We start from the raw sequence: 27,886 nt of genomic DNA, 5'->3' as shown, positions 1-27,886 counted from the left end.
GAAGATGCCCTGAACCAGGTTCCCCCTTTATGTCCAGAGCACAAACTGCTGTGAGTTTCAAATGCAGGGCTCATTTAAGGACCCTGATGGTCAAAGTAAACAGACGCAACGTGACCGACGATTTAAACAGAGAGGGGTGGTGGTCGGTCCACTCCGGCTCTCAGGAAACGGGGAGACGGGAAGGTGGTCGGCAGTCCCTCGGAGGTGCCGGCAGCAAACCCGGACCTGGACACCTAGGGGACGAGTGACCCATTCTCCACCGAGATGCCGAGGGAGAAACGGGGGAACCCGGAGGTTCAAGAAGGAAACACAGGCGGGGGCTTTCCTGGGCCCCCGGTTCACACCAAGCTTGTGTGCGTGTGTGCGGGTGTATACGTACGTATGTGTATATGTACCTGTGTGTACATACGTAGGCACATACACTTTAAGATATTAAGACGACTAGGGAAACCTGGACACTAGGTTAAAGAATTCATATTTTAGGTGTGAAAACGGTACTGGGGTAATGCTTTTGGAGAATTATCTTTTAGAGATACCATGAACTCACTGCTTAAATTATAAAACATTTGGGATTTATACTCAAATAACCAGGGAGGGATGCCTGAAACAAGAGGTTAAAAGTTTTTGAAACTGGATGATAGAACACAGGGATTTTCTCCACTTTTATATACGTTCGGAATGTTCCACAATGAAGTTTTTGTTTTTAATATAATAGAAGATATTCCCCAAAATGTTAGTGGGAAGAGGCATCTGGGTGATTTATTATCTTTGGGGTTTTTTTCTGTTGATAATTAGCACAAATATATAATCATCATAGGAAGAAATTGGCATTTTTTTAAAGACCAAGAACCTTCCGCTAGCGCACGTGGCACTGCAGAGCCTGCGCAGCAGGAAGCACCGCCTCGGGGCCCGCCTCCCACTCCACAGGCCGCTACACGGAAAGAGAGGTAAACAGTTCTCGCGGGGACACAGTTACAAGACAGGAAATTCTTTATTTTCAAAAAGAGAATGTATTTTTACATAAATCTACAACAGAGAATTCAAATGTAGAAAAAATAAACTATATTCAAGGACACGGCACTCTGCACGCATGCCCCTCCCCCCGGGGCGAGTCCGACACCGGAACCAACAAAACCCAAAGAACCTCAAGGTCTCGGAAATCCTGAGGCCAGGCCTCCGCCACCGACGCGGGGCCTCAGCGTCCCCTGTGCGGACGCTGCCGACACGGGGGTCCTTTCGCCGGAGCAACTCGCTCCTACGACAGCCAGCGTCCGCACGGCTTCTTCCCACGTGGGGGGGGGGGGGGGACGGCGGGAGGCTCGTTTCCAGACGCCGGTGCGACTGTCCTCTCTGGGCCACAGCGGCCGCTGCGGGGTGGACTGCCGCTCCCCCATCTGCAGGGACCCCCGGAGCCCAAAGACTGGCCCCGCCGCCCGGCATCAGGCAGGGGACGCGCCTCCCCAGCAAAGGTCTCGGGGCCACAGGCGGGATCGGAACCCCAGGGTGGCCTGGCTGCAGGGAGGGGTCCCTGTGGACGGCAGCGGCTCTGCGACAACACTGCCCTGCAGTCCGGTGCGCCGCACACCCCACTCCCGCCGGCAGGAAAGAGGCCCCTGACCCAGCAAGCAGAGCCGCTGGGTGTGCGAGGAGGGCGGATGACACCCAGCTCCCGGCGAGGGGCCGGCTCCCAAGCCCGTGGGTCCCGCGGTTGGCGGCGGGGGCGGGCAGCAGCCTGTGCGCCCCAGACCCGGGCCGCCCACACCCCCGCCCTCGCCAGCGTCCGCCACGTTCCACAGGTCGACATCGCAGGGTCCCCGGCCCCATCCCAACTAGGCCCCCCGCCTCCTTCCCGCGGCCCCACATCTACGTGCCGTTAGCCCGCGGGGACAGCTGACTCGCCCTCTGCGGCCCCGGACCCCGCGTGGACAAGGAAGGAGTGGGCACATCACTCGGGGGACCTGTCTCGTGAGAAAAATCCTTTCAACCTCCTGCCAACTGAGACTTTTCCTAAAAGAGCCACATGGAGGAAAGCTTTGCTGAGAACTCGGCTGCCACACGCGCACACGACCCCACCTTCATTACAGCCCGAGGCGCTGCCTGTAGTGTGACCACCCGTGGGACAAACGGAAGCCCTGAGTGTGGTCGCCACGCCAACAGCACAGGGGCAACCACCCCAAAACACAGAAGGCTTTTACCCGGACGTCAGTGCACGCCGCTCTGCGCTTCCCAGAAAGACTCAAGACACGTGGCTACTGCTGCAGGCGGGACAGTGTCTCCAGGGCATCTGCTGAGCACTGACGGGCAACCCCCGAGTTCGGGCGGGCCAGGCTGGCGGCCAGAAGCCGTGGCAGCAACACAGCCGTGGTCACAGCGCTGGCACTGGGTAATAACATCGCATAAACGGTACAGAACAGTTACTGGAAAAACACACAACTCGTGGTAAATTGAACTTCACCTTTTTGTAATAAAAAATTAAAAATTTCTGTTGACTCTCTTTGAACACAACACAGACTAGGAACTCTTCCCCAACGGTGAGAGGAATTGGTGAGAAACTTCACCAGCAACTTCTAGAACCCTCCAGTGGGAGACACGCCCCAGGCAAGTCGTCTTCAGAGGCGGCTCAGGCCCAGCCCCTCCGGCCCCCAGGCCCGGACCCCGGGAGCCCCTCCGGGAGCCACGCCCCCGCCAGTCCGGGTGGGCTTCCCGACAGCCCCCGCGCGGCGGGCCTAGCAGTCACTCTTCCAGAGCTTGATCGTCTTGTCGTTCTCCAGGGCGGCTGAAGCGATGATGTTCTCGGTCGGGTGACAGGCCGTCGAGATGACAACGTCTGGAAACGACAGCCGACAATGGTTCCTTCCTTGGACCCGGCCCCTCCCCACAGGGCCCTGCGCGCGGTGCACTCGGCAAACAGAGCCCAGGGCCCGAGCAGGAAGACAGCAGGGGCTCCCAGCCCAGAACCCAGCCCGGAGGCTGGGGCGCCGCACGGGCCGGGGGCACAGCTGGGGGGCCGCTGTTGGTCTCACGGTGTCAACACTGCGCCCTCTGCACCTGGACCAGAGCCCGGGGCTGCCCCCCTCCACCAGCGCTGGGCCCCAGGACGCCCCGAGGGGCCAACTCTGCGAGTCCACCAGGGCGGGGACAGCAGATCCCACGAGCTGCCACTTGGGGTTGGTCAGGTTAATGCGCTTGTAGCTTTTAAATAAAATGAACCCCAGAATTTTCCCTGTGGCCTGAGTGGCTTCAAACGAGGCTCTGAGCGTCCTGCCCGCACAGCAGAGGAGAAGCAACGGGCCAACGATGGAGGCCGAAGGCCGGTGCCGGCCTCCGGGGTCAGGCCCTGCTCCCAGGCGGAGCTGCCTTCTTAGGGAGGAGGGTGTCACTCTGATCTGACTCTCAACGGGCTCAACACCACTCTCCACTGAGCACGGGGGAAGAGCAGCGGCCCGGAGGGCAGCCGGGGTGACGGCGGGCGTCCCCGCTCCCCGTGCCACCTCCACGCAGGACAGGCCACAGCGCCCGCATGGGCTATGGGGCCGGGCAGCCCGGCCGACAGGAAGAAGAGGTTAAAGGCTGTGGCCTCAGGCTGCAGGAGCCAGGACCAGACCACCCCACCCCCCCCCCGCCGCAAGCAGCCCCCAAACGGGCAGCGTCCCCCAGTCACCCGCGGGTGAGGAGAGGAGGCAGCGGAGGCAGCCCAAGGTGCCCACGTGCGCTGGGTCAGGTTTCCCGGGGCACCAGGCGCAGGAGGGCGGCGGCACAGGTGCCGAGCTCACCTGTGTGGCCCTGAAGCTTCTGTACAATCTCCTTGGTCTGCAGGTTCCAGATGTAGACCAGGTTGTCCTCCGAGCCCGACACAATCCACTGGTCACAGACGAAGGGGGAGAGAGCAGGGTCAGGGCGCACGTGTGGACGGACAGTACCCTGCACCCCACGGCACACCCGCCCCCGTGTGGGCCCCGAGCCCCTGCCCTCCTCCCGCGCAGAGGCTGATGCACGGCCCGCCACGCGTCTCGAGGCGCCTCTGGGACAGAAGCTGTTTCCTCAACTCCGTCGCCACGTTGGACGTTTGCCGTCAGTCGCGGCTGGGCTGCTCGTCACCATCAGCTCCTTAGTCTGAGCCTGGGGGTTGGGCGAGGGCCGCCCGCAAGGGACCAGAACCCACCGGGGACCGACTCCCAGGAGGCCTCGGCGTGACAACGGAGCCTGTGGGCCCCAAGCAGCCAGGACAGGACACCCCAAAACAAGTGAGAGTCACCAGCACTTTGTGTGGCGTGACTTCATTTTGGTTAAAAAACAGGAAATTCCTGTTTGTTTTGTGGGTGAGAGTACAAGGCCCGTCTCAGGAAGGGGCCGGGAGCAGCTCCTGAGCCGGGAGGCGACTTACCTTCCCTCCAGTGACGGAGAAATTAGCAAATATGCAGTACTTCTCATTCTTGTGGCCCGTGTACGTCTTCAGGCACTGAGACAGCCAGGGGACGCCAGCTCAGCCACACCGCCCTGCAGCCCAGGTGCTGCCCCCGTCCAGGCATCTTACAGCGACTGGATGGCTCTGTAGAGCACCGGGCCCCGCCCCGACCCCGCACAACCCGCCCAGGTCCAGCTTTAACCCGAGTCTTCAGGCAACGTGCACCAAGCAACGTGCAGAGCCGCTTCCTGGGCCCCTCCGGCCACAGCCCAGGACCCCACACGAGCCCTCTGCGAGCCCCGCCCGCCGCTCACCTTGCCTTTGCTGTAGTCCCAGAGCTTCAGCGTGCTGCAAGGCAGAGGGGGCGGGTCAGTGCGCTCTGCCACGGCCGCCCCACCCCCTCCGGGTGCAGGTGCCCCGCACGCACGGCGTCCAGGGCCCGTGAGGACACCCGAGCAGAGTGTGGGGCTCCAGCATTTGTAGGTCAAGGACACTTTTCTAAAGGAAGCTGCCCAGTGTCCCTAAGCCAGTAAGGGGTCCTCGCTGCTGCCAGAAAGGGGCAGGAGAAGCCCCGTCCAGGGCAGTCCTTCCTCCTCCCATGGCGGCCGACCCGGCAAGCCCACCTGAGGGCAGCCCACGGTGCACAGGAGGCCGAGCGCCAACCACCTCCCGGGAGGGCGGCCGGTGGCCAGTGACATCTGCCCGGAAGCGTGTCGGGGGAGAAGCAGGGTGCCCGGGCAGAACGGGGCCCCGCACCTCGAGGCCACCGTGCCCGCCACCACCTCAGACAGGATGGGCCACGGTGACCACGGAGCCAACAACCTGAGATCCAGCCCCCACACAGACAGGCCCTCCCAGCGTGGCACCCACGTCCGGAGCCCAGCCCCAGCGGGATGAATCGTCTTTCACGCTGGGAATCCGGCCCTGGGGGGCGACGGGCCTGGCCGCACGCCACGCCGGGGATGGAAGCACTTACTTGTCCAAGGTCGCGGCCAGGATGTACTTGCCATTCGGAGAAAACTTCACAAACGACACGGGAGGGTTGTCATCGTCTGCATGGAGCACAGAGACGGCTGCCAGCGGGGCACTGGCTCTCCAGGAAGGGGCGCTCCCTCACCACCACCTGCGCCAACACCGCCCCTCGCGGGCGTCCCCCAGGGCCGGCCACCTCCCTCACCCACTGTTCGTGCCAGCGTGAGAGCCGGTTCTCCCAGTGACCCCATGACACTAGGGCTTCAGGAGCGAAGGCCCTGCGGCCAGTCGGCCTCGGGATCGCCTTCCTCACAGGAGGGAGTTTGCAAACACCCAGCTAAACCGAGAAACTGTCCCCCTGAGAACACAGCGGCTCAGGCAGGCGCTCTCCGGCTGCGTGGTTACAGCGGAAGGCGTGTGATTCCTCCCCGGAAACAACCCTGGCGGCGCCACAGCGCACCCTTGCTCCCGACGCTTGGGGCCAGAGCGCACGCCCCAGGGTGGCCCTGGGAAGGCGGGTCAGAGGCCCTGCCACCCTCTCAGCCGCTGGCACGGGAGCCACGCCCAGGAGGCGCTGGGGCTCTGTGACGGTCCCACGCCTCCTCAGGAGGAGGGTGTCCCTGCCTGAGCGAGGAGAGCCCTGGGCGTGCGCCCTGGGGGGGGCCAGCGCGGCCACGTGTCCCGAGCACCAGGTGCGGAGCAGCATGCGCATCGCCACCTCGGGAGGCCCAGGCCTGCCCCCCGCGCACCAGGGGCCTCTGCTCCCTCCAGCTGGTCCCCGACACCGAAAATGCCCACGAGAAGCAGGCGAGGGCCACCCGGTCGCCGGGCCACACAGAAGGCCCCCCCCCCACCCCAGCTCAGACGACAGGAGGCAGTGCCCAGAGGTCTAACCAGGCTCCGACGGCGAAGCACCGCGGGGCTGCCCATCAACGCCCGAGGTTCTAACGCCCTAGACCCGAGGTTAGAAACGGGACGGGACTCGGCTCCCCACCGCCCCTCCCGGCCCGGCCCCAGACCGCTCGCTGCTGCCGGCCGTCAACCTCTCTGGCCTCGGCTTCCCACCCAGCTGCGGGGCGGCTGCAGGGACTGCCCGCGCTCGGCCGTCTGGGCACGAGGACACTTCCCACCGGGCGGAGGTGGCCACCCAGGCCTCGGGGGGGAAGACAGCGCGACAGACACAGGGAGATGCCACGGTCGGGGGAAGGACGCACGTCAGAAGGGTGGCCCCCCTCGCAGAGCAAGAAAACCACAGAGGCCGCTGTGTCCCTCCCAGGTTCTCTTGCTGAAGCCCTAGCCCGGCACCTGGGAGACAGCATCCTGGAGGTGGGCTAAGTTAAAATAAGGTGGGGGGTGGGGGGCGCCCAAGCCAGTCTGACCGGCATCCCTGTCAGAGCAGGAGGTGGGGACAGCAGGAGCCCACGCAGCGGACGACCAAGCGAGCACACGCTGAGAAGGCCAAGGAGCGGCCTCGGGAGAAGCGGCCCGGCCCAGCCCTGACCTTGGACATCTGGCCGCCAGGGAGTGGGGACGGGTCTCTGCTATTGAAGCCGCGCAGCCCGCGGTGTCCTGTCACGGTGGTCCCAGCGCATTCTCACAGCCACGCTTGTTCCCAGGACAGCCGGGCGCAGGAGGCTCAGGTGGGCGCCCCGCCCTGGCGGCCCTGCCTGCTCAACGCGACACTGCAAAGACCTGCCCGCCGAGTCCGTGACCGGACCCCTCCAGGGCTCCATCTCTCGCGTTGCCTTCCCAGGCCCGAGGCCACCCTCTGGCCACACACCCCCCACGCCCAGCAGCACCAGCTGCCGCCCAGACCACGCTGTCCTTCCACTCCGTGCCGCCCTCCCCTCCTCCCCAGGGCACGGCCCAGCCCCATGTGCAGAGACCTCGGGGCCCCTTGCCCACTTCCTCCCCCCCATCTCTGCACCCCCAGCAGACAGGGCTCACTGAGGGCAGGGGCTCGACCCCATGTGCTGAAGGAATGACCCAAGCGGAGGGTCCCCAAGGCCAGGGAGGAAGACAAGGGTCTGCTGAGCGCGGGCAGAGTCCGAGGGTCTTGCGGGTCCTTCAGAGGACACCGCCGGGCAGCGCCACGCGAGGCCAGAAGGGAGAGCCAATCAGGAAGGAGCGGATGGGAGACGGAACCGCTCAGGAGAGGGGGAGCCCTCCCAGAGGGAGTAGGTCCAGCGGGGAGAGAGGGAGGCTTCCAGAGAACCACACACGGAGGGCAGGAAGCGTGGGAGAAGCCGCCACAGCCAACCCGGCAGACTGTCCCCTGGGACGCGGCCCCCCTGCAAGCAGGAGCCAGCGGTACTCACCGATCAGTGTCTTCAGGCACTGGCCCGAGGCGGTGTCCCAGATCCGACTGCAAAGCAACGAGCACAGCAGGTGACTACGAGCAGCTTCCTACGCTCCAGGCTCTCAATGCGGATGTTTCAGGACCAAGCCACAGCCAGTCCTATCTCGCTTTTCCAGTCACCGTTCACAACCACTCCCTTGAGCCCTGGGGACCAGAACGGGCGCGGCACGTGCAGACGGCACGCGTGTGCTCTTGCTGCCTTCACCACGGAGCAGCGCGCTCATGGCGACAGCTGGGACAGCCGGGGGGGGGGGGGGGGGGGGGGGACGACCGGCCCTCTCCGCACACCCACGGCCGCGAGGCCAACAGCCCGACCTGCGTCCCTGCAGGGCTCTCCACGCGAAAACACGCCAAGCACACGGTCCCTGGGGCAGAGTGCTTTTTATAAAAACAGGATATCTTAGGCACTTTTCTGGACGTCCCCTAGTTCAGGAGCAAGAGAACCCACTCAAAGGGCCGCTATTCCCCAACGGGACGCGCCAGGTATCCCGTCGCTGCAACCTCAGTGTTTCTGTGATTTCTGCCAACACAACACCCTGTTTTGGGAACCATGGCGGTGTATTCACGCGGACACGTCTGGAGCACAGATGCCCAGCGATGGGGGCGGGCGTTGGGTCGAGGGCACGCGGGTTTTACAGGTAACGGGAACGCAGGGGTTATCGCCCAAGCGTTCACTGTCCCACCTGCAGCCCTTCGGAGCCAATCCCGCCCTGGGGGCTGCAGTAACTGTGTCTCAGGTTTTAACACCCAGAAACATCACTCCCCCACTCGCTGTTTGTTTTAATTCTACTGGCAGAGAACTCAGTTTACGCTTCTCTAAGAATTTTAAATTCACTTTATCTAGTTGCAGGGGTTCTAAATCGAACCGCTTACAGCATACCAGCCCAGGAGACGGGCGTTCCCCACCGCCAGGATGAGGACGTGCCTGGTCCCCCGTCCCTCCCTCGTTGCTCTGTGTCCCTCTGGTTACATTTTACCATTTCCTGCATACAGGCCTCGCTCTCTTGTTAATCACATTCTAAGCACCCCGATGCTTCTGTGACTCTTACGGGGGAACTTGCTCTCATCCACTAACTGGTAGCTCCCAGGAGAGCGAAACACTGTCAATCTGCAAACAGGGACCTCACCAAGTGCCCGTCCACGTTCTGTAACCCGCAGGCTCGGTGGCTCAGAGCCTGGGTTCCAGAGCCCGAGGTGTGCTCTGGACCCTGGCTCTCTCGCTGACCAGCTCGGGGATGGCAGGCAGGGGCTTATCCCTGCCTCAGCTTCCCAACTGAGGATCGGGGATGGCGACCATCCAGTACCCGAGTCACAGGACGGTTATGAGGCTTAAATGAGTCCCTATTTGTAAAGTACAAATACGTGATTTTTAAGTTTTAAAAAACATACAGGGCTTCCCTGGTGGCGCAGTGGTTGAGAGTCCGCCTGCCGATGCGGGGGACACGGGTTCGTGCCCCGGTCCGGGAAGATCCCACATACCGCGGAGCGGCTGGGCCCGTGAGCCATGGCCGCTGAGCCTGCGCGTCCGGAGCCTGTGCTCCGCAATGGGAGAGGCCACAGCAGTGAGAGGCCCGCATACGGGGGGAACCATACAAATGTTCCATCTACAAAGAGATAAGTCTCTATCCAGTTTTCACACAATGACTTTATCTTCTTATCACGTTAGCTAGAAATTCCAAATAGCACCAAATGCTGAAGGAGATGGGCATGACTTTTGCCCGATTCTAGCAGAAATGGATGTGGCACGTTAACCACTTACTATAAACGTGACTATTAAGTTTCTGTTGAACAGTCTGTGACACTGGCCTATTTTGCTGGAGTTTTTATTAGGAACGGCTGCTGGATTTTATCAGGCGCCTACCTGACTTATCCCGGTAAGAAAATTATATGGATCTCTGCCTCCAATTTCTTGGTATAATTATTAGATTTTCAATTTCCTATTGGTTGGTACATTACTACAATCGTCTCATGACTCACAAACCCACTTGGTCACGAAATACTGTTCTTCCACACACTGTGGACTCAGTTTGTAACATTTTCCTGGGATTGTGACCTCAAGATTCACTAGTGAAGTGTCCTCCGTGGTTGTCTTTTTTGGCCTAGCAGTCAAGCTGGGGAGTTAGGTCATGCTGGACCCAGGAATGAACCGGGCGGCTCCCCAACTTGTCCTGTGGTCCAGTTCCAGCAGCCTTAGCAGTTTCTGTTACTTAACCCAATTCCAGTGTAAAATCATAGGGTCCATATAGTTTTCAGCCCTTTAATCGCTTTTTCCAATCTCCGCCATGGTGACCCCCTTGCTCAATTCAGGGAGTCGGAATTAATCCCCGTCTACACAGCCTGCTCAGAGGTGGGCCAGGCATCCTCCTGCTCGTCCCTCATCCCCCCGAAACTGCTCTTTTCCACCCCCTTTTTATTTTTTATTTTCTGGCCATGGGTCGCACCTTGGATATCAGCTTCCCAACCAGGGACTGAACCCGGGCCACGGCAGTGGAAGCGCGGAGTCCTAACCGCTGGACCGCCGGGAATTCCCGTCCCCTCTCTAATTTAGTCTTGCACGTTTCTGCTCTTTTTCCTTACTTAGGCTTATAAAGGCTGACCGCTTTGTGGGCCTTATGAAGGATGCAGCTTATTTAAATTTTCCTGTCATTTTCCCCTTTCTCCGCCTTCTAACTTTACAACTTTCCTCCCCTTACTTTTTCGGGCCTGCTTTGCTTTCCCCTAACTTCTTTAGAAAGCTTTTAAAGGCAGTCCACAAGCAATTCTGAGAATGTGCCACACGCTTAAGAAAACCAGCACTTCTGTAGCAGATACACAGCCTGTGGCATCGCTCGGCCCCGCTAACCCCAAGCCCCCTGCTGTCGGAGTCGAAGCAGCAGGCTGGACTCCCTCACAAATACTTCGGCTCCCTGTACCCCTAGCTTCCCCACGGCAGCCTCGGGCGGCCGTGGGGCCTGGTGCCGGAGCTTTCTCAGCCTTCCCGTCAACTCCACCTGCTGCATTTCCGTCACCGTCGCCCCGGCTGACACTCGGTCTCTGCTTCCCACCTGCCCGACCCCACGTGCCCACCCTTCTTTTCCGAGCCTTGACTCATCCCTTTGTCTTAGGTGTGTTTCTTGAAAGCAACAAGAGTCAGAGGGCTTTTAACCCAAACCTGACAGCCTTCCTGGGGGTGCTCAGCCAGCCCCCCCACGGTAAGCGCCCAGCAAGCACCCTGAGCTCCGTTTCTGCCACGGTACTCTTACACGTTATCACTTATGTTACTCGAGTTTCTCTATTTTATTTTCACTAAATGTAGGCAAATTTCTAGCCACCCTGTCTTTCTCCCGCGTAGCTGGGAAGTCCTTCTCAGGCCATCGGTCCGGCCGCTGCTGCCGCCCCACCCCCTCCCCAGGTTCCCCTTCCCGGTAACCAGGTGAGCTGTGACGCGCAACCCTCCAAGCCCAGATACCTCCTGACGCTTTATACCCACGTGGGCCGCGTTAAATTTCAAATGTTTATCTCCGCGTCTTCCCTCGCGTCTCTTTAAAGCATCCACAGGGCACTTACACTACCAGCGCCAAGGCCACGAGCGCGATCCGCTTAGACTGGATGTCCCGCCCCCGCCACCCTTCCTCCTCACCCTCCGTGACGGGACCTGTTTTCATCCACCTGTTCAGGACCCTGACGGCCCCGATGGACACTCTCGGACGTTCACGTCAGCACACCTTCCTTCCACCTCCCCACCAGCGCCACGAGCTTGGGACGCTCCCCCTTCAGGGTCCACGGGGAGCCACGTCCAGGACAGCAGCGCCTCCCCGCGTCTCCGGCTGGGGCCTCGCTGCTGACAGGAGCCCCCTCTCCCGGCCACGCTCACCACCACCCCGCCTGCCCAAGCCCCTCGAGGCAGAGGCTTCCGCTGGACGCCCGGAGGCACAACGGTGCAAGAGGAGGCGTTAAACGCTTGCTGACTCAACGAAGTAAAGCTCTTTCACTTACCAGAGACCATCGTAGCTACTTGAAACTATCAAGGATCCATCACGATTAAAATGAACCTGAGGATGAAGGAGCGGGAGGGGGGAAAAGAAACTTACTTTCAGAGCATCAATACAGACTGCGCCTCACCTGGACGGCCTTCCGTTCACCGGCCCCCGACAAAGGGACACGCACCCTGCTGCATTCTGAGCGAGCTTTAAGTTCTGATTTCCCAAGGATGCTAACGCAGACCACAAGCAACGTGGATAAAACGGTCATTTTTACCTGGTGTCTCAAGCAACCGTCAGTTTGTTTCACGACGGAAGACTGAACCACAGAAAGAAAACCAACCCCGAAACACGTCTTGAGTATTTAAATCACAAACTCGACCAACCCAGACCTGCTGGCTCCGTGGAGGCCCCACTGCCCAGAGCGTGTCTGTGGACCCGCATGGCCGTGGGGGCAGTGGGACCAGGGCTTCCCCAACTTCCATCGAACAAGGCAGAGAAGTCAGGAGAAGGATGCCCGCTTATTCAGACACTCCGGAGCTTTCCCAGCCGCGTAACGCTGAGCACCCCCAGAATCACAAGACGGCCCGGTTCCTGCTCCGAGGGCCCGGACACCAACCCCTGCGACACTCGAGCTTTGCAGACGGGGCAGGAACAAGATCCAGGCTGCTCCAAACTCTGTGCCCGGGAAGAGGTGCAATGTCCAGATCGGGTGCCGGGCCCAGAAGCAGACCTGTGACACTTCCACACCAGTTATTGTATCTGAATGCCTAGCTGCCCACTACAGAGACAGGCGAGATACACCATCTGATAAAGAAATGGCAACGTGAGCACTCCCTTCCTCAGAAGTGGTTTGCCTTTGCCTTTGTCCTCTTTCTTTTTTCCAACTGAACCTCAGTGTATACAGAAGGAATCACAACGTCAGAAGTTAGAGTTCATCAATTCCCATCGTTTTCATTTGAGTCCTGGGCAGGAAAAGCCTTTTTACAACACACACTCCCTGCTGGAACGCCCTTTCCTGCTACATGGGATGCCTGTCCCATGGGGGGTCGCGCCCCGGGTCAACCTCTCGGGGACAGGGCTGGGGCTGCCCGCCTGCCGCCACGGTTCAGACCAGCGTCTGGTCCTCACACCACTGACACACGGTTCACACACTCCTTTGCTACGCGCTGTCCTGTGTAGCAGCTCCCCCGCCCTTGACGCACGAGATGCCAGTAGCATCTGGTTGTTGAAAACCTCAACATCTCCAGACGGTGCCAGGCGTCCCCAGGGGACAAACCCACGTGTAGCAGAAGCACCTGGAGGGCTTGTCAAAGCCCAGCGCCGGGCCCGACAATCTGCACAGCTTGCGCACTCCCAGCAGAGGTGGTCCGGGGACCACGCTTGGAGAACCACCGTCCAGACTGTCGAGGGGCCCGTGATGGAGCCACGTGTGCCACTTAAACTTCTTAGCCACTGCAGCAGGGGAGTTAACAGGTGAAACAAACCTGACAGGTTTTTACTTAACCCAATATACCTGAAATACTACTTCAACACGTAACCGACGCTAAAAGTTATAAACAAGACACTTTACGTTCTTTCCGTTGCACGGGATCTTCAGAAGCTGGAAGCCTACGTATTGCCCACTCCTGCATGTCTCAGCCTGTGGTGCTGCCGTGTGTGGCTGGCGGCCTCCGCGTGGATGGCGTGGCCCGTGAAGGGCCCCGTCACCGTCCTCGTCCTGCTCCCCCGGCGGTGCTGACGGCGCCCCCACTCCCCCCACTCCTGAGCCACGTGCTCGTCAGCCTCCCGAAGCCGCTTTCCCTACAACTCACAGCAGCGGATCTCATCACACTCATCCCTCTGAACCTGCACACTACGATCTGATCACAGCCCCTTCGCTGGGTGATGACGAGCTGACACGGGGCCCCAAAGCCTGCCCCACCAGGGCCGCGCTCCGCTCTGTTCCAGCCACGTCCAGACAGCACCGCCGGCACACGCTGGCAGACCAGCGCGCGGGTGTGAGGGGCAAGACGGCCAGAAAGTCGGTGCTACCCAGAAGGAAGGGGGGGGCCAGACAGACCCCAGTGGGGACGCCAAGTCCCGACTCAGACGGACAGCCGCTGAGCTCCCTGGAGGTGACACCTGCAGGCGCGCCGCAGAGGGAGAGAGTGGGCAAGTGAGGCAGACGCACAGGCCAGCAGCTGCGGAGAGGGGGCGGGAAGGATGAAGGGGACAGCAGGGACTTCAGGAAAGCACTGACATGGGGGAGTCCAGGCAGGGGGACAGCAACTGGACTCAAGGGTGCGGAAGACCGCAGGAAGCCCACGCACCCTGAGGGCTCTGATCCCCGACTGGCCTCGCAAAGGCTGACCGCTCGCAGACCCGGTGCTCACCCAACACCTGCCCGCAGATGCTGTGGCACAAGCGTGCAAGGCTGTTCAACAGACGTGCGCTGCACTTCTCTCCATAAAGTGCAAGTCACAAGCCAGCGTCCCCGGGGGGACGACGAGAGTGTCGAGCACCTGCAGGCACAGAGCCGGAAGGTGTCCGAGACCTTTCTGCGGTGCGCAAGCTGGAGCAGGAGGCCGCTGTCCCGTAGCACCACCACCATCCGACAAGGGGGGGTGGGCTGGAAAACACGCACTTAAAAAACCGAAACCCCCAGACGGTAGCTGCCAGCTGCGCGCAGTTGCCTCTGAGGATGGGAGCTCAGAGGACTCTGATTTGCTATGCGCTACGTTGCCTCTTGCCTTTTTTAAAAATAAGCACACGTTACTTTTGTAAGAAGCAAAGACTTTAAAAATCCTACCATCGTTTGCGATCAGAGCCCCATCCCTGACCACTGCAACACAGACAGAACTCTTTCAACTCATGGCCTTCACTCCGACTATCTCCTGGTTACTTCACACATGCCCATTTGCGGCCTGTCTGGAAGCCAGCTCGGCTCAGACGGGGCCCCCAGCGCAGAGGACAGAGGAGCGACGGCACAGGCTCAGGAGGGCCCGGGGCCCAGACGGCAGGGGCGCCTTCCCCGCAGCCGCAGGCACCGGCCGTAACACAGGGCCAGCACCGCGCCAGGCAGCCTCGACCAGCACACGTTACGCGTCCCCCAGGGGGTCAGGGCTCTGCCCACGGCCCCGCTGGACAAAGGGCTTCCAAGGCTGAAGCCACTTAAAGTCACTCACCTCCACAAGTCCAGAACCTGAGGAGGACCATGTCCTCGGTAACAGCGAACAAGCTGTCTATACGTGACCCCTTCCACTTTCCAAAAGGCAAACCTGGCTAAGAAACCACTTCGGGCCCTTCGCTGGCAAAGAAATACTTTGGCCGTTTGTAAATGGAACCGTTTATGACACGCGTGTAGTTTAACCCTTGCCTGTTCATCCTGTGCGCTGGCAGCAGCCCTGGACCGCGTGTGCAGCACGCTCGCGGGGCCCCACCTTCCCACCGCCTCACCCACGACTGGGCCACCCGGCCCCCAGGGCCCTCTGCCCACCCACCCAAAGGTGGCTCCACGCAACACCCGCCTGCTCTGCAAGCCTCCGGGCAGGGCCGCCTCCCCGCCCCGCCTCCCACGGGCACGGAACCCTGAGCCCAGTCTCCACTCGTGGCCCTGCTGTCGGGCGAGCGCTGCGACCTGGCTGGGCGGGGGGCACTCACGGCTGAGACGGGGTCCGAGTGCGCGGGCAGGGTCTTGAGGCACTTCCCCGTCTTCACGTCCCATATCCTCACGCTTTCGTCAAACTGGAGACAGAGGGGCAGGTGGCAGTGGTTCTCCGGGGGCTCGGGCGGGACAGACTCGCTGGCCCCTAGGACGGCCCCCGGTTCACCCCCGCCCCTGGGGAGGCCCCAAACTCACAGAGCCCGAGACGATGAGGTTGGACTGGGGGTTGAAGTTACAGCAAAAGACGTAATTGCTGTGTCCCTTCAAGGTTTTCAGACACTTTCCCTGAGAGGAAGTGTTGTGAGACTAAGTCATTCCCAGTGGTTGTTTCTTCAAATGTCAGCCGTCAGGCTAAACCCATCAGCAGCTGACCCGCCACAGCTGTAAAGCCCCTGACGACAAGCACGGCTGCTCCCCAAACGCAGTCCCACCCCAAGCCCCTTCCCCAAACGCACACGTTTCCCAAGGAGGGGCCCATGCAGCTCACCGAGCTCACGTCCCATATCTTCAGGGTTTTGTCATCTGAGGCAGAAACAAGGAGGTTAGAATCTGAGGACCACGCCACGTCAGATATTCCCTGGGGGAGGAAACACACAGTCACAGTCACTATCTCGGCAAAACCCGATTAGCCAGCAAAAGTCAAATCCTCAACGTCCAACTGGACATAACTGAGCAGGCCACTCCCTCTAGTTCGTGCTGACCAAACAGCCTGAACCCGCAGGCCGGGCCCAGAAGCCTGGTCTCCGTGGCTCTGCCAGGCCTCACAGCTGGGCAGAAACTCATCTGGTCAAAACTATTTGCTTGAAAAACAAGAGGCGGACTTCCCTGGTGGTGCACTGGCTGAGAATCCGCCTGCCAGTGCAGGCGACACGGGTTCGAGCCCTGGTCCGGGAAGATCCCACATGCCACGGAGCAGCTGAGCCCGTGCGCCGCAACTACTGAGCCTGCGCTCTAGAGCCTGCGAGCCACAACTACTGAAGCCCGCGTGCCTAGAGCCCGTGCTCCCCAACAAGACAAGCCACTGCAATGAGCCCGTGCACCACGACGAAGAGTAGCCCCCGCTCGCCGCAACTAGAGAGCCCCTTCACAGCAGTGAAGACCCAGTGCAGCCAAAAATTAATTAACTAATTAAAAAAACCCCAAGAGACGAGTAACTATCCCAAAAATTGGGGGCAGGGAGGTTCAATCTTAACCTGACAAGCCCGGAGATGGGCCCCAACCCACGTCCAGCAGCAACTTCGGCCCAGGTTGAGACCTACCAGCTTGTGACCAGAGATGGTTTTCTCAAATTTCCCATCATATGCTCCCCAAATCTTAATGAGTTTATCTGCAGCTGAAAGAAAGGAATGAAAAGCAACTGAGGTCTCCAGTCATCCAGAGGCCAAAATCTGGGCTGCCCACAACACAGGCCTCCCCTAGGGAGCCGCGGTCCTCGGCACCCACCCCCAGGCCTCCCCCCTGGCCCAGGCCCGTCCCTTCAGAATCACAACCGGCACGGGCACATCGAGGGGACACGCAGGGAAGCCCCAGGGGCACCTACACGAACTCGCCAGCCACTCCCCATTCGGGCTGAACTTCACGGAGGACACAGCTTTCGTGTGGCCAGCCAGGGTGAACTTCAGAGCGTAGTTTGGTTTGACAGGTGTGGGCTGTTCAAGAGAGAGTACTAGTCAGCGAAAAGTAACCACCACTGTCCAAACCCACTGATCACCAGTGTGGAGCTGGCGCCCAGGCCGAATTTCACGCTCACACCTACCCTGTGACGGCGCTTCCCAGAGCCCTCGTCCACCGGGGTGCACCCGCCTAACCCCGGGCTCCGCACGTCCCCTCACAAGCCCTGCCTCTCCTGAAGCCCCCGTCACCCAGGCCGCCCTCCAGGCAGTCCCGCCAGTGCAGCTGGAACCTCCGGCAGCCCCAGCCCTGCTTCGGCAGCCCACCCACCCGAGGTCAGGCTCCCCGACGCACACCTGAAGGCCTGCGCCCTTGGTGAGAGGCCCGCCTGCGGTCTACAGGAGGGGTTTGCACACCCGCCCTCCACAGGGAACTGTGTGGGCCAGGGGCGAGGTGCTGAACAAGAGGCATTTCCCAGGTCCCACACAGACTCTTACGATCAAGACCAAGGATGTGTACTGCTGGTGAAGCCCCCTCCCCAGGTGACAGGTTGGGAATCCCCGACACGGCCCACAATCAGCACTGGCCTGGCTGGGAATGTAGTTTGGAGTAAAAACTGGCAATATTTAAGTGGGGGGTGGGGAGGGGAGGGGAAACAGTTCCGGGCGTGAAATATTCCCGAGGGTCTCCCAGCCTTCGTGCCCAGGAGCCCGCAGGGACGTGCCTTGCTCTGCGTGGCCGACGACGACGGGGTGGGCTGTGCTCGGGCGGTCTCAGCCTCGGGCTTCTTCTCCTCGGTTGCCATGGCTCTGCAGCCCACCAGGCAGGGCGACGCGGGTAGAGAGTTCACAGCTCCGAGTGGAGGACGCACAGTGGCAAGGGCTGTCTGCTAATCCAAACCTACAGTGGGGGACCGAGGCCAACAGACAAACCACACTTCAAAAATTAATTTCCAGGAAAAAGAATTTTAAAAACCTGACCACCTCACTGAGCCCTGTAGCAGGCGCCGTTCCAAACTAAGGGTCCTCTGCACGTAACTCCTCGCTAGTCCTTTGCAGGTACTCTGCTGCTCTCATCCCTTCTGTGATCAGAGTCCAAGACCCACCTTCAGGGGTGCTTCCTATCTTGTTACCGCATGTCTGAAATGCAGCACAGTCCAGGCAGACAAAACGTAATTCTCTTCAAAGAGCCCTTGATGCATTTCAAAAAAAAAAAAATCAACCAAAGACTTCTTGTCAGGAAGCAAACACGCCAAATTACAGGAGACTGAGCTACGGGGTGCAGAAGTTTGGGAACTCATCCAAATCCTTAAATGCATCCCAAGTGATGCAAAAGTGCTAACAGCCACGTTTGAAAACACAAGAGCAGGCCCCAGTGGTCCACACCTCCCGGGGACTCCAAGGTCACCACGTGTAGGCGGCAGACACAAGGCTGCTTCCAAAACGCTAACAGCCGGAGAGGTTCTCTGTCCCTGGTGAAGCAACGACAAGACACAGCCGGAAAAGCACAGACTGGAGCCAGCCCCGCCTGCTGGAGTCGCCAGCGCTAGGCTTCCTAAAAGCAACCTGAAGTACGCAAGGACACTCTGCAAGCAAACTCACTGCAGAGGAGGGAAAGAGACTGCAGCTCAATTAGGTTTCGGCATGAAGACGGGAACCCCTCAAATGCTGCATGGTAAGAGACTGGTTTCCTCTATCACAGGAGTAGACTCCGCGACTTGGACACGTGGCACAGAAGCACACCAGGTGACTCTGAAACGAGGGAAGGCGCCTTTCCAGAGGAGAGCCACCAAGACATCCTGCAAGCATCACTGGCCAGCCGACTCCCGGAAGCTGACACCACCGTTAATCCAATGCGTTCACACCTTGTAAATTCTAGCTCGGCGCTTAAAACTGGAAGCTTGCACGGGCTCCTTGTCGCACCAAGGCGGGACAGAAGCCATCAAAAAGAACACATCCCCAAGTCTTCATCCAAGAGGAGGGGAGCGAAATCACAATGCAACACAGCTGTGCAGAGCACCCTGTGAGGCCACAGCTGGTTACCTGCAGCAAGGATCCCGGCCCAGGAACGGATCCGGCAGCACTCGAAGCCCAAGCAGTAGGGTGGGGTAGGGGAGGGGCAGGTCAATAAAGCTGCGGGGGGGCAAAGTGCTGGCACAAAGCTGGCGCTCCGGAAACGCTGCCTACCTGGTGATTAGTTTTAGTGCAAGCAGGCCGTGCCAATTAACCCAGGTGCTGCCTTCCCCTGGGTGGGCCGGACAAGTGGGGGGAAAGGAGCCAAGGACGAGAGCTGGATGGTCTGTTTCACAGAACCTAGCATCTGAGAAAGGCAGACCACAACTAGGGCTGAGAGGAGGGAAGCCCGGGGCGCGTCCAACCTAAACACCAGTGGAAACTGAAGAGGCTCCACGTGGGGTGGGAAGGGCAGCCCAGAGGCCTGAGCAGCTCCTTCTAGAGTAAAAATGAAGACCCGCCAGGAGGTGTGGTGTGGCTCCCGCAAACCTGCTGCCCTCAGGTGAGGAGCTGGGAATACATACAATAGGTGGTCTTACAGAAAAGGTGCCCAGCCCCTCCCAGCTTAACCCCTGCCAGCAAAACATTAACACACAAAAAACCAACACAAAAATTCAGCAAACTTTTAGAAACACAACTTCTCGCTCAACGTTTGCAGCCGGCCTCCAGATCACTCGCTACCCGCTCCCTCTTGGGACCTAGGTGAGCCACACACCACCCAAGGCTGAGCGTCCGAACTTCTTCGGAGAGCTTCGGAGTAAAATGCAAATTACTAGGCTCCACCCCAGAGACTGGGCCGCTGGCTGTGAGAAGACTGGCGGTAACGAGGCCCACTGAGAGCGAGGGAACCCGGCTCTCCGCACCCCACCTGGATTCTCAGACACGCGGGCGTTCTGGCTTACCTCTCCGCCTCCTACGGGGCCGGGCCAACCTCAGAGGCAATGTCGACAGCGGACCTGGGCGGGTAGAAACGGGGTGAGAGGACTACCAGGGAGCATCTTCCACATCCCCCAAAATGGCTCTCGCAGGCCAGACTAGAAGGGGTCTGAGACTCCACAGCAAGAGCGTGGTGGTCTCTCCCTTCATGCCGGCAGCCCCGCACCCCTGGGGCCCCGGGCTCGCGCGAGGGGAGATGGGGCCTGGCTGCCCCCGGCTGGGGGTGAGCAGCTGGTTAGGGTGAGGGCGCCTCTGCAGCAGAGAAGAGCGGACAGCGCGCCACATCCAGGCACTGGATGGCTCGGTGGCCCAGAGGTCTTTCTCTGGAGGCAAACGGGGGACGCACGCCGGCTGCAGGAGGAAGTCGCAGTCCCGGGTCCGGGGGCTTGTCACCTGACCGCTGGGGGCGGGAGAAGCCGGGGGTCCCCGGGGCTCGGCGGTCCGTGCGGGTCCGTTTGGGGCTGGCTCGGGTCAGGGGAGGGGGCCGCCGGGGCCCGGTCGCTCGGCGGGGAGGAGGGGCGCAGAGCGGGCACCCGGAGGCGAGGCGGCGGGCGCGGGGCTTCTGCGCCGGGAGGCCCGGCGGGGCTGAACCGGCGCCGGGCCGGGCCCGCCGGAACACGTGCGGCGGCGGGCGGCGCGGGGGGAGCTAGCGTCTGTCCCGGTCCCGCACCCCCGGGGCGTGCCTGCCGGCCGGGCGGTCGCCACTTACCTGCCGGGCGGCTGGGGGACGGGGGCGGGCTCTCAAGGCTTCGCGTCGGCCGCCGCCTGGGCGGGAGCTCAACTAGGCGGTGCGGGGAGCAACAGTGCGCGTGCGCGCGCGCGCGGGGCGGGGACTGCTGGGGCGGGGCAAACGCACAAAGCCGGCCTCTCGGAGGGCAGCTACGGCGAGCGGAGAGGAGCAGAACGCCTCGGCATGGCTCAACGCCTTAAAGGAACAGTGTGCTGCCCGTGCCTCCTGCTTACAGGCGTTAACCCCAAAGGTGGCCGGTTCCAGCCCTTCTCCTGCACTTTCTGAAAACTGAAGTAGGAAGAAGATACATAGAGGAAATGCTCATGTGCCCCTCGATTGTCCACATCCTGAGCTCGCCCTGCAGCAGCGCCCAGGGAGGAGAGAGCACCCCGCCCCCGAGATTCGCGGGGCGGCGGGGCCCTAACGTTTCTCCTGGGCTGGGGCACCTGTGCGGTCGCGTCCCTCCGTCGTCGCGCACGCTGGCGAGCGGCGGCTACGGCGTCTAGAGCGTCCGACCGGCCCCGGCGGTGTCTCCGCGTGGCGTCTCCATTAATCTCGGGACACCCCCGTACAGGGGCCCTTACCTTCCAAGTTTGAAACGAAGAACCTGAGCTCCAGAAGGTTCAGAACCCGGGCTCTGGGAGCTGCGTCCCCCGCACTGCCCCCACCAGCTCTCCCGCAAGGCCGGCGGCCGGGTTATCCGGGTCTTCCCGATCCCTCCGTGCGGAGAGCCCGCGGGGCGCACCTGCTCCCTCCTGAGCCCCCAGCGCGGAGATGCGAACAGTCACTGCGTGCGGGCTGCTCTGCCGTCTGCAGGGTGATGGCCCAGACAGGTATTACCACCTCCAGTTACAAGTGGGGAAGGAGAGGCCTGGAGAGGAGGGCTCAGGGACACAAGGAGAACCCGGAGCCGGCGTTCTGACCCCAAAGCCTGCGCATTCTCACCCCACTGCCCTACTTCTGCTACCCACAAAGGTCTTAGAGTCGTGGATGTTCTCCGCAGCCCCGTTCAGGCCCGTGGGTAGAATAATATGCAGTGTCTTATTTCCCAACTAAAAATGGGAACACCAAATATGACACAGGAACCCGTGCAAACAAAAGGACAGCGCATTTTAAATGGAAATGACCAGGGAAAATGAGTTGTGTGGTTGTCATAGATACAGGAGCCACGATTGACAAGCCGGCTGGAGAGCCCCTCCCAAGAAGGATGCGGGGGGGGGGGCGGGGGGAAGCAAAGTCCCAGTTTGGCCCCGCCTGGCCGGATGTGGAGCTCTGTGCCCTGCAGCCCTAGTCATCTTAGGCCAGGTGCCCTGGAGCATGAGGCCTTGACTACAAAAGGTAACAAAATCAGCTCCGGATGAAAAAGGGTATCTGCATCCACCAGGCTGCCTGGGCCGGAAACAGAGCCCATTACGTAGACCCCTCCCTCACCTCTCAGAGAGCCCTTATAGCCATCCTCTTCCCTCCCTCCATCCCTACCCCAGTCCCACCTCCCAGCTGGCCTCTTCCAAACCTCTCCGAAGCACTGTCAGAAGAACTTATAAAACCCCCGGTCTGATCTGTCACTCCCCAGTTTACGACTCAGAGCCGGCTTCCCATTGCCCTCGGGTCCAAACCCAGTCTCTGCTGGCGGGGTTTACCAGACTGGCCTCCCCCTGTAGCCTAATGCCACCCCCAAACTGTGCACCCCGGATCCCAGCCCCAAATCGGAAGTACTTCCTGACCCTGGAACTCAACTCAAACCAGGCTCCCAGGTAAATCGGTCTTGCCTTCCCCCCCGCCCCCAGGAGATAGAGCCTTCCAGTTAAAATGAGAAAATCTAAATCTGTTGAGTGTTTTTGCGGTCACAGCTAAAATCCTGAAAGCAAATAACATAACCAGTAAAGCAATTTAACAAAAGCAGGTGATTTGTTTATTGTCTTTAGTTTTAAATCCTTTTATAACCCTCCCCAAATGCGGTCAGGCTCAGAAAAATCACAAGTGGAAAGGGAAGGGAGAATAAAAGCTAGAGAAGGAGAAAACATTTTGGAGATTTGTTTTTTAGAACATTTATCACTGTGCTTTGGCCAGCGGCAGCTAATTGGCAAAGGAAGCTGTTTCCGTGAACGATTTCTATAAATACAACACATCCAGGCTGTCCCATCAACCAGACAACCGGAGCATGTCTGGGCACCCTCCCGACTCACCCAGCTCCCTCCACCAGGCTCTCCTGCTCTCAGGGCACCCTTCCCACCGACAGCCAACGTCCATCCGCTTGGGCTTCCTCCCCCGAGCCCCAAACCTGGTGAGTCTTCCTGGCTACATTTTCACGGCTCCCAGCTCCTCCTCAGCAGAAACACTCTTCTTTCATCGTAATTCCTTGTTCAGCGTCTCCTGGCTGAGCTGCGTCGGGGTCCTCATCACAGCACTCTGCGCAGGTGGCCCAGGATGAGAGAAAGCACCTGCGTGCTTTATTCTTTAGTAAGTTTGTTACCTGTTACCTGCCTGCACCTGCACCTTCACAGCAAGCCTGTGAAGTAAGTGCCTTTATTCCTTTTCACAGTGAGGAAACTGAGGCTGAGAATGAGAGGTTGAGAAGCTTCCCAAGGACCCATAGGCGGTAGGCGCAACCATGGGATTCAGGGCTGGCAAGGCCGAGGCTGCACTCGCAACCACCATATACTACACCATACACACCCAGTGGTGCTTATCGGATGGACGGGTGGATGGATGGATGGTGGGTGGATGGATACATGGACAGATGGATGGATAGATGCCTGCATGGTGGATGGATGGATGGTGGGTGGATGGATACATGGACAGATGGATGGATAGATGCCTGCATGGTGGATGGACGGGTGGATGGATGGATGGTGGGTGGATGGATACATGGACAGATGGATGGATAGATGCCTGCATGGTGGATGGTTGGGTGGATGGATGGACGGATGAATAGCAAAGGAGCAACCTATGTCAACGGGAGCCGTCAGTAAGGGTCTGCGGAAGTGGCGGGGCTGAAATGGAGAACATCACCTTCTTATAGGACTTGAAGCTTTTGAAAAACCGTATTTTGTCACCTAGTGATAAATATTTCATCAGGGACAGCACTCGATCAGGGCTTGCCAGGAGGTGACAGAGGAACAGATGACGCGGCAGACGTGGCAGGAAGGCTGTGATGCTCCCCACAGTGGGCAGGACGCTGGGTGGGCAAACTGGCCCTTTACTGGCCAGGCCCAGAGCTCTGCATTCCATGGCAGTTGATAAGGGAGGGTCGTGGAAGACACCTAGGACCCAGGGCTTGCGGGCACTGCCCACCAGATTTCCTGACTGGACGGGCCACCTCTGCTGGGCCACATTCCAGGGAGCTGCTGACGCTGTCCGGAGACCCCAAGGCTCCTGCCAGCCAAGGTCAGTGGGGTTTTGTGTTAAAACTCCTTTTCCCCTGGTAACTACGCCAGGGCGGCTGGTTTGGGAGACTCTGTCCCCCTTTTCCCTCCCTGATCTCTGCTCTCTCTTTCCCCACACCTCCCACCAGTCCATCAGGACAGGCAGTTGCCCCTCGACCCCTGGGGCCCAGCGGCCCGCAGCTCTCAACCCTGGTGCCCAGAAAGCCACTTCTAGTCCTAACTGTGCCACCCTCCTTCTCTTCCTCCCCTGGCCTCACTTTCCTGGGTACAGAAAGAGCAGATTAGACAGCAAGAATACCAGCTTTTGACATTGACAAGATTTCTTCTGGTGTCAGCTTCCCTCCTTCCATGGCCTTTGCCCAGTGTAGCCCCCAGCCCCATGTATCCTTCCTTGTCTCCCTTCCCCCTCCCACTGGCTAGGAAGCACCCCTGCATGGCCTCCCCTCCTGGTGCCACCCTCCCTGAGGTCAGCCCTGTAGGTTGTTCTCCCCAGGGAGACTGACCATCCAGTTTGCCTGGCACTGTCCTGTTTCAGAACTGAAAGCTCTCATCCCCGGCAGCCCCTCCGTCTCAAGGAAGCGGGGACAGTCACCTGAAGCCACCTCCACTTCCATCACTCCTGTGGGCTCATAGGAGCAGGGGTGGCCCGTCTGGGCTGAGATGCCTGCTGGGAGGGGACACAGTAGGGCACAGACCCTCCAGATGAATGAATCCTGGAATGTTCGATTTCACTTGCAGTTCACTACCCTCACTTGTTGGAAAGTCCCCACCACGAAACCCCTCAGCCTCGAGCCTCCTGCTGGCTCCAGGCCTGGGCGCCTCCGGGTGGGCCCTCTCCAGGTGGAGCTGGGCGCTGCGGGCACCAGTCTGGCCCAGAGCCAGGCTGGGCGGAGCGCCCGGCAGGAATCCGCGGAACGCGGCTCCCACTTCCAAAGCCAGGCCCCACCTGTTCCGGTCTGCAAATGGTCTGCAAATGCCCCTCCCCGCCTCGGCCTGGGTGAACTCCCCCTGGTTAGAGAGGGTCCCAGCAGCGAGAAAAGAAACAGCTCCTGCGACTGGGAAGGTGGAAATCAGAGGCCCCAAAAAGCCAGAGGATAGTTTTCAAAGGCTTTAGAGGTGTTTTCCGGGTTGGCGGGGGTGGGGGGAGGGGGAGCCGGTGTGGACTGTGCAGCAGCGGCTTATGGGGGCCCTTTTTAAGCGATGTGAAGTTGGCTACTGGTCTTCCACAGGTGTTTCCCCGGTCCTGTCAAACTATTTCCATTTGTCCCTGTTATAAAACCCACGGCAGCTGCCCTTCCTGAGCCCCTAATGTGTGCCTTTCTGAGTCCTCCTGGCCTGAGGATTATAAACACGGTCCCCTTAAACCCCAAACGTGGTAGTAAGCTATTCTGAGGTTCACAGATAAGGAAAATGGAGGCGCAGAGGGTCCCAAGGCCAAAGCGAATGGCAGAGCTGGGGCTTGACCCCACCCTCGGCCTTGAGTCTCCCGCGCGTGCCACCAGCCGCCCGCCGTTTTCCGTGGGCAGATACGGTTTCCACGTAACTGTAATCACAGCCGTCCTGCAGTCACCCTTCCTGCTCAGCGCCTGTCGCGGGCTTTTCCCACGTTACCCCGCGCAGCGCTCTCCATCCCCTTCCCACGGCCGCGGTGAGCCCCGGGCTACACGCTTGGGCCGTTGCCAGGGTTTCACGTCTGCAAATTGTTTCTGTGGGATAAGATCCAGGAGCCCGACTGGGTCGCAAGTTGGGAACATTCTCGACGGGACACGTAACCCAGGGAAAGGGTGAGGCCAGGGAAAGGGTGACCTTCGTGTGGGCGAGCGAGCCTGCCAACCCGGGTGCGCCCCTCGCCCGGGTGCTGGAGGGCACCCCAGGGCCGCGGAAGGGCGCGCGGGAGCCGCGCAGACCCAGCGCCCGCCTTTCTGGGTTTCCCACGGCTCGCTGAGAATTCCCTGACGAGGAGCAACCAGCCTAAAATAGAAAAGCTGACACAGGGGAAACGCCAGGGGCCGAAGTCTGTGCCCAGGCGCTCCGGCTGCAGCTGCCGGCACGCTCCCTCCAGCCCTGGCTCCCCCCGAGGAGCCTCGGTGCCCCCTGCATCTGCGTCCCCACTTGCCTCCATCCTCGGGGCCCTTAAATCCCCCTGCAAACAGCTCAGGGCCTCGCATTTGCAGGCACCGTGGACAAGGCTTCTCCAAGGTTGGCCAGCAGCCAGGGCTTCCTCGCAGCTGTCTTCCTGTGTGAGCCTGACCTTGGGGCATGGAACTGGCGGCAGGGAGGGGCACCCCACTCCACCCAGCTTCCAGCTCCCAGCAAATGGGACAGGCGTTCCCCACTGTGGGCCCACTTTGGGAAGTTGGAGCAAACTCGAAATTGGGTCCAACTGGCGCAGTCTGGGGCAGAGGAAGTGGGGCGTGGGTTTTCTGGCTATAGCTCTAATCCCAGACATCAATTCATGTTAACGCTGTCCGGGGACCAAAGAGGAGGGACTACAAAGGTAGGAATGCCATTTAAATAATAGAAACAGTAGTCCCTAAAACCCAAATGAAAGATGGACCTCAGTGCCATTTAGAACACACAGACCCTGCCGCTGTTCCCTTCGGGGAATCTTTCCCTGGGACACAGCTGCAGAAGGCTGCAGGCTGCCCAAGGAAGTTCACCGCGACATTTTTTTTTTTTTTTTTTTGGGCGCTCCACAAGGCCTGCGGGATCTTAGTTCCCCGACCAGGGAGCAAACCCGGGCCCCGGCAGTGCAAGCACGGAGTCCTAACCACTGGACCACCAGGGAGGTCCCACAGCAACATTATTTATAAGGATGAAATAATTGGAGACAACGTAAATGTCCATCCCTAGGGGAAGAGGTGAATCCATCATGGTACATTGGATACTGGAACATTCTGCAGCCTCCAGAAGAATGAGGTAGCTGGGGGCGTCGTGAGTGGAGGGACGGCCGCCATGGCACATGGAGAAAGAGAATAATACAATTGTTGTAAAATAAAGCTGTGTGTAGGGAGAGAGTGAGAATCTGCGGGCACGGTCTCTGGAGGATTCATCCCTGTCACAGGTGCCCGGGGGAGGGGACTAGGAAGGATGGGAGGGGGCACCCTTCAGTTTTTCTTTTATGTCCCCCCCCCCCGAGATTCTTCCAATCGGATGTTCGTTGTGATTAAAGGCAATAATAATGGGTCTCGGTTTTCCTTCATTTCCACAGTAGGAGAATGACATATGATTTAGGTAGGCCATTGCAAACATTTCTCCCTCCATCCAGCCCATTCCCCGGCCCCCTTTCACCCACCCACCAGCACCCCCAGAATGGGCCTGCGTACCCCGTGCTGCCAGGGGCCGTGGATGTGAAGCTGGCCCCACAGGGCCCCTGCCCAGGGGAGCTCTCTGTCTAAAGGGAGCCAGACCCACAAGCCAGTGGTCCCAGAACGTGGTGCCAGGTTCTAGAATAGGCTTCTAGCGGGTTGGTGGAAAGTCTAGGAGGCCTTCCCACATGGTGTTTGACCAGAGGCACCCAAAGCGCAGGGGCTGGCCCACAATCAGGGTGCAGGCCGGTGGGGGAGGGCGGTCGGGGAGGGGAGAACAGGCCACATAAAGGCCAGAGGGGTGGAGGAGTGAAGGCGTGAGGCTGGAGCAGGCAGGGCCCGGCCAGCAAGCTGCGGACAGCGGGGCTTCAGGACGTAGACAGGGGGATGGAAAAGCTCAGCTCGAGGATGAGGCGTGGCAGGGAGGCGAGCCTGCAGCTCGCCACACCCGGGGATTTGCCCCAAGCTTGCAGAGGGTCCGGAAGACACAAGGATGGAAGAAACCAACCCTCCTGGGACAGCAGTAGGAACGGGGCTGAGAGCAGGGCTCTGGGCTCAGACC

General features: G+C 60.1%; 1 protein-coding gene across 1 annotated transcript; it reads right to left on the bottom strand.

The window, feature by feature from the left end:
- Positions 1 to 2,444: 2,444 nt before the first annotated feature.
- WDR5 (WD repeat domain 5) lies at positions 2,445 to 19,905 on the bottom strand. Its single transcript, XM_082842415.1, has 14 exons — positions 19,867 to 19,905; positions 17,677 to 17,852; positions 16,882 to 16,990; positions 16,601 to 16,674; positions 15,829 to 15,918; positions 15,537 to 15,626; positions 15,338 to 15,421; positions 11,712 to 11,767; positions 7,696 to 7,742; positions 5,382 to 5,457; positions 4,720 to 4,753; positions 4,385 to 4,459; positions 3,774 to 3,861; positions 2,445 to 2,827 (listed from the first exon to the last, which is right to left on the bottom strand). The coding sequence occupies exons 2-14, from the start codon at positions 17,755 to 17,757 to the stop codon at positions 2,727 to 2,729; spliced, it is 1,005 nt and encodes a 334-aa protein (XP_082698541.1). The 5' UTR covers positions 17,758 to 17,852; positions 19,867 to 19,905; the 3' UTR covers positions 2,445 to 2,726.
- Between the last annotated feature and the right edge of the window lie 7,981 nt (positions 19,906 to 27,886).

Source organism: Leucopleurus acutus, assembly GCF_964270905.1.
Source record: "Leucopleurus acutus genome assembly, chromosome: 7".
In the NCBI taxonomy this organism is placed as follows: domain Eukaryota; kingdom Metazoa; phylum Chordata; class Mammalia; order Artiodactyla; family Delphinidae; genus Leucopleurus; species Leucopleurus acutus.
Note: the sequence above shows the minus strand (reverse complement) of the source record. Positions and strands in the feature narration are given on the sequence as shown.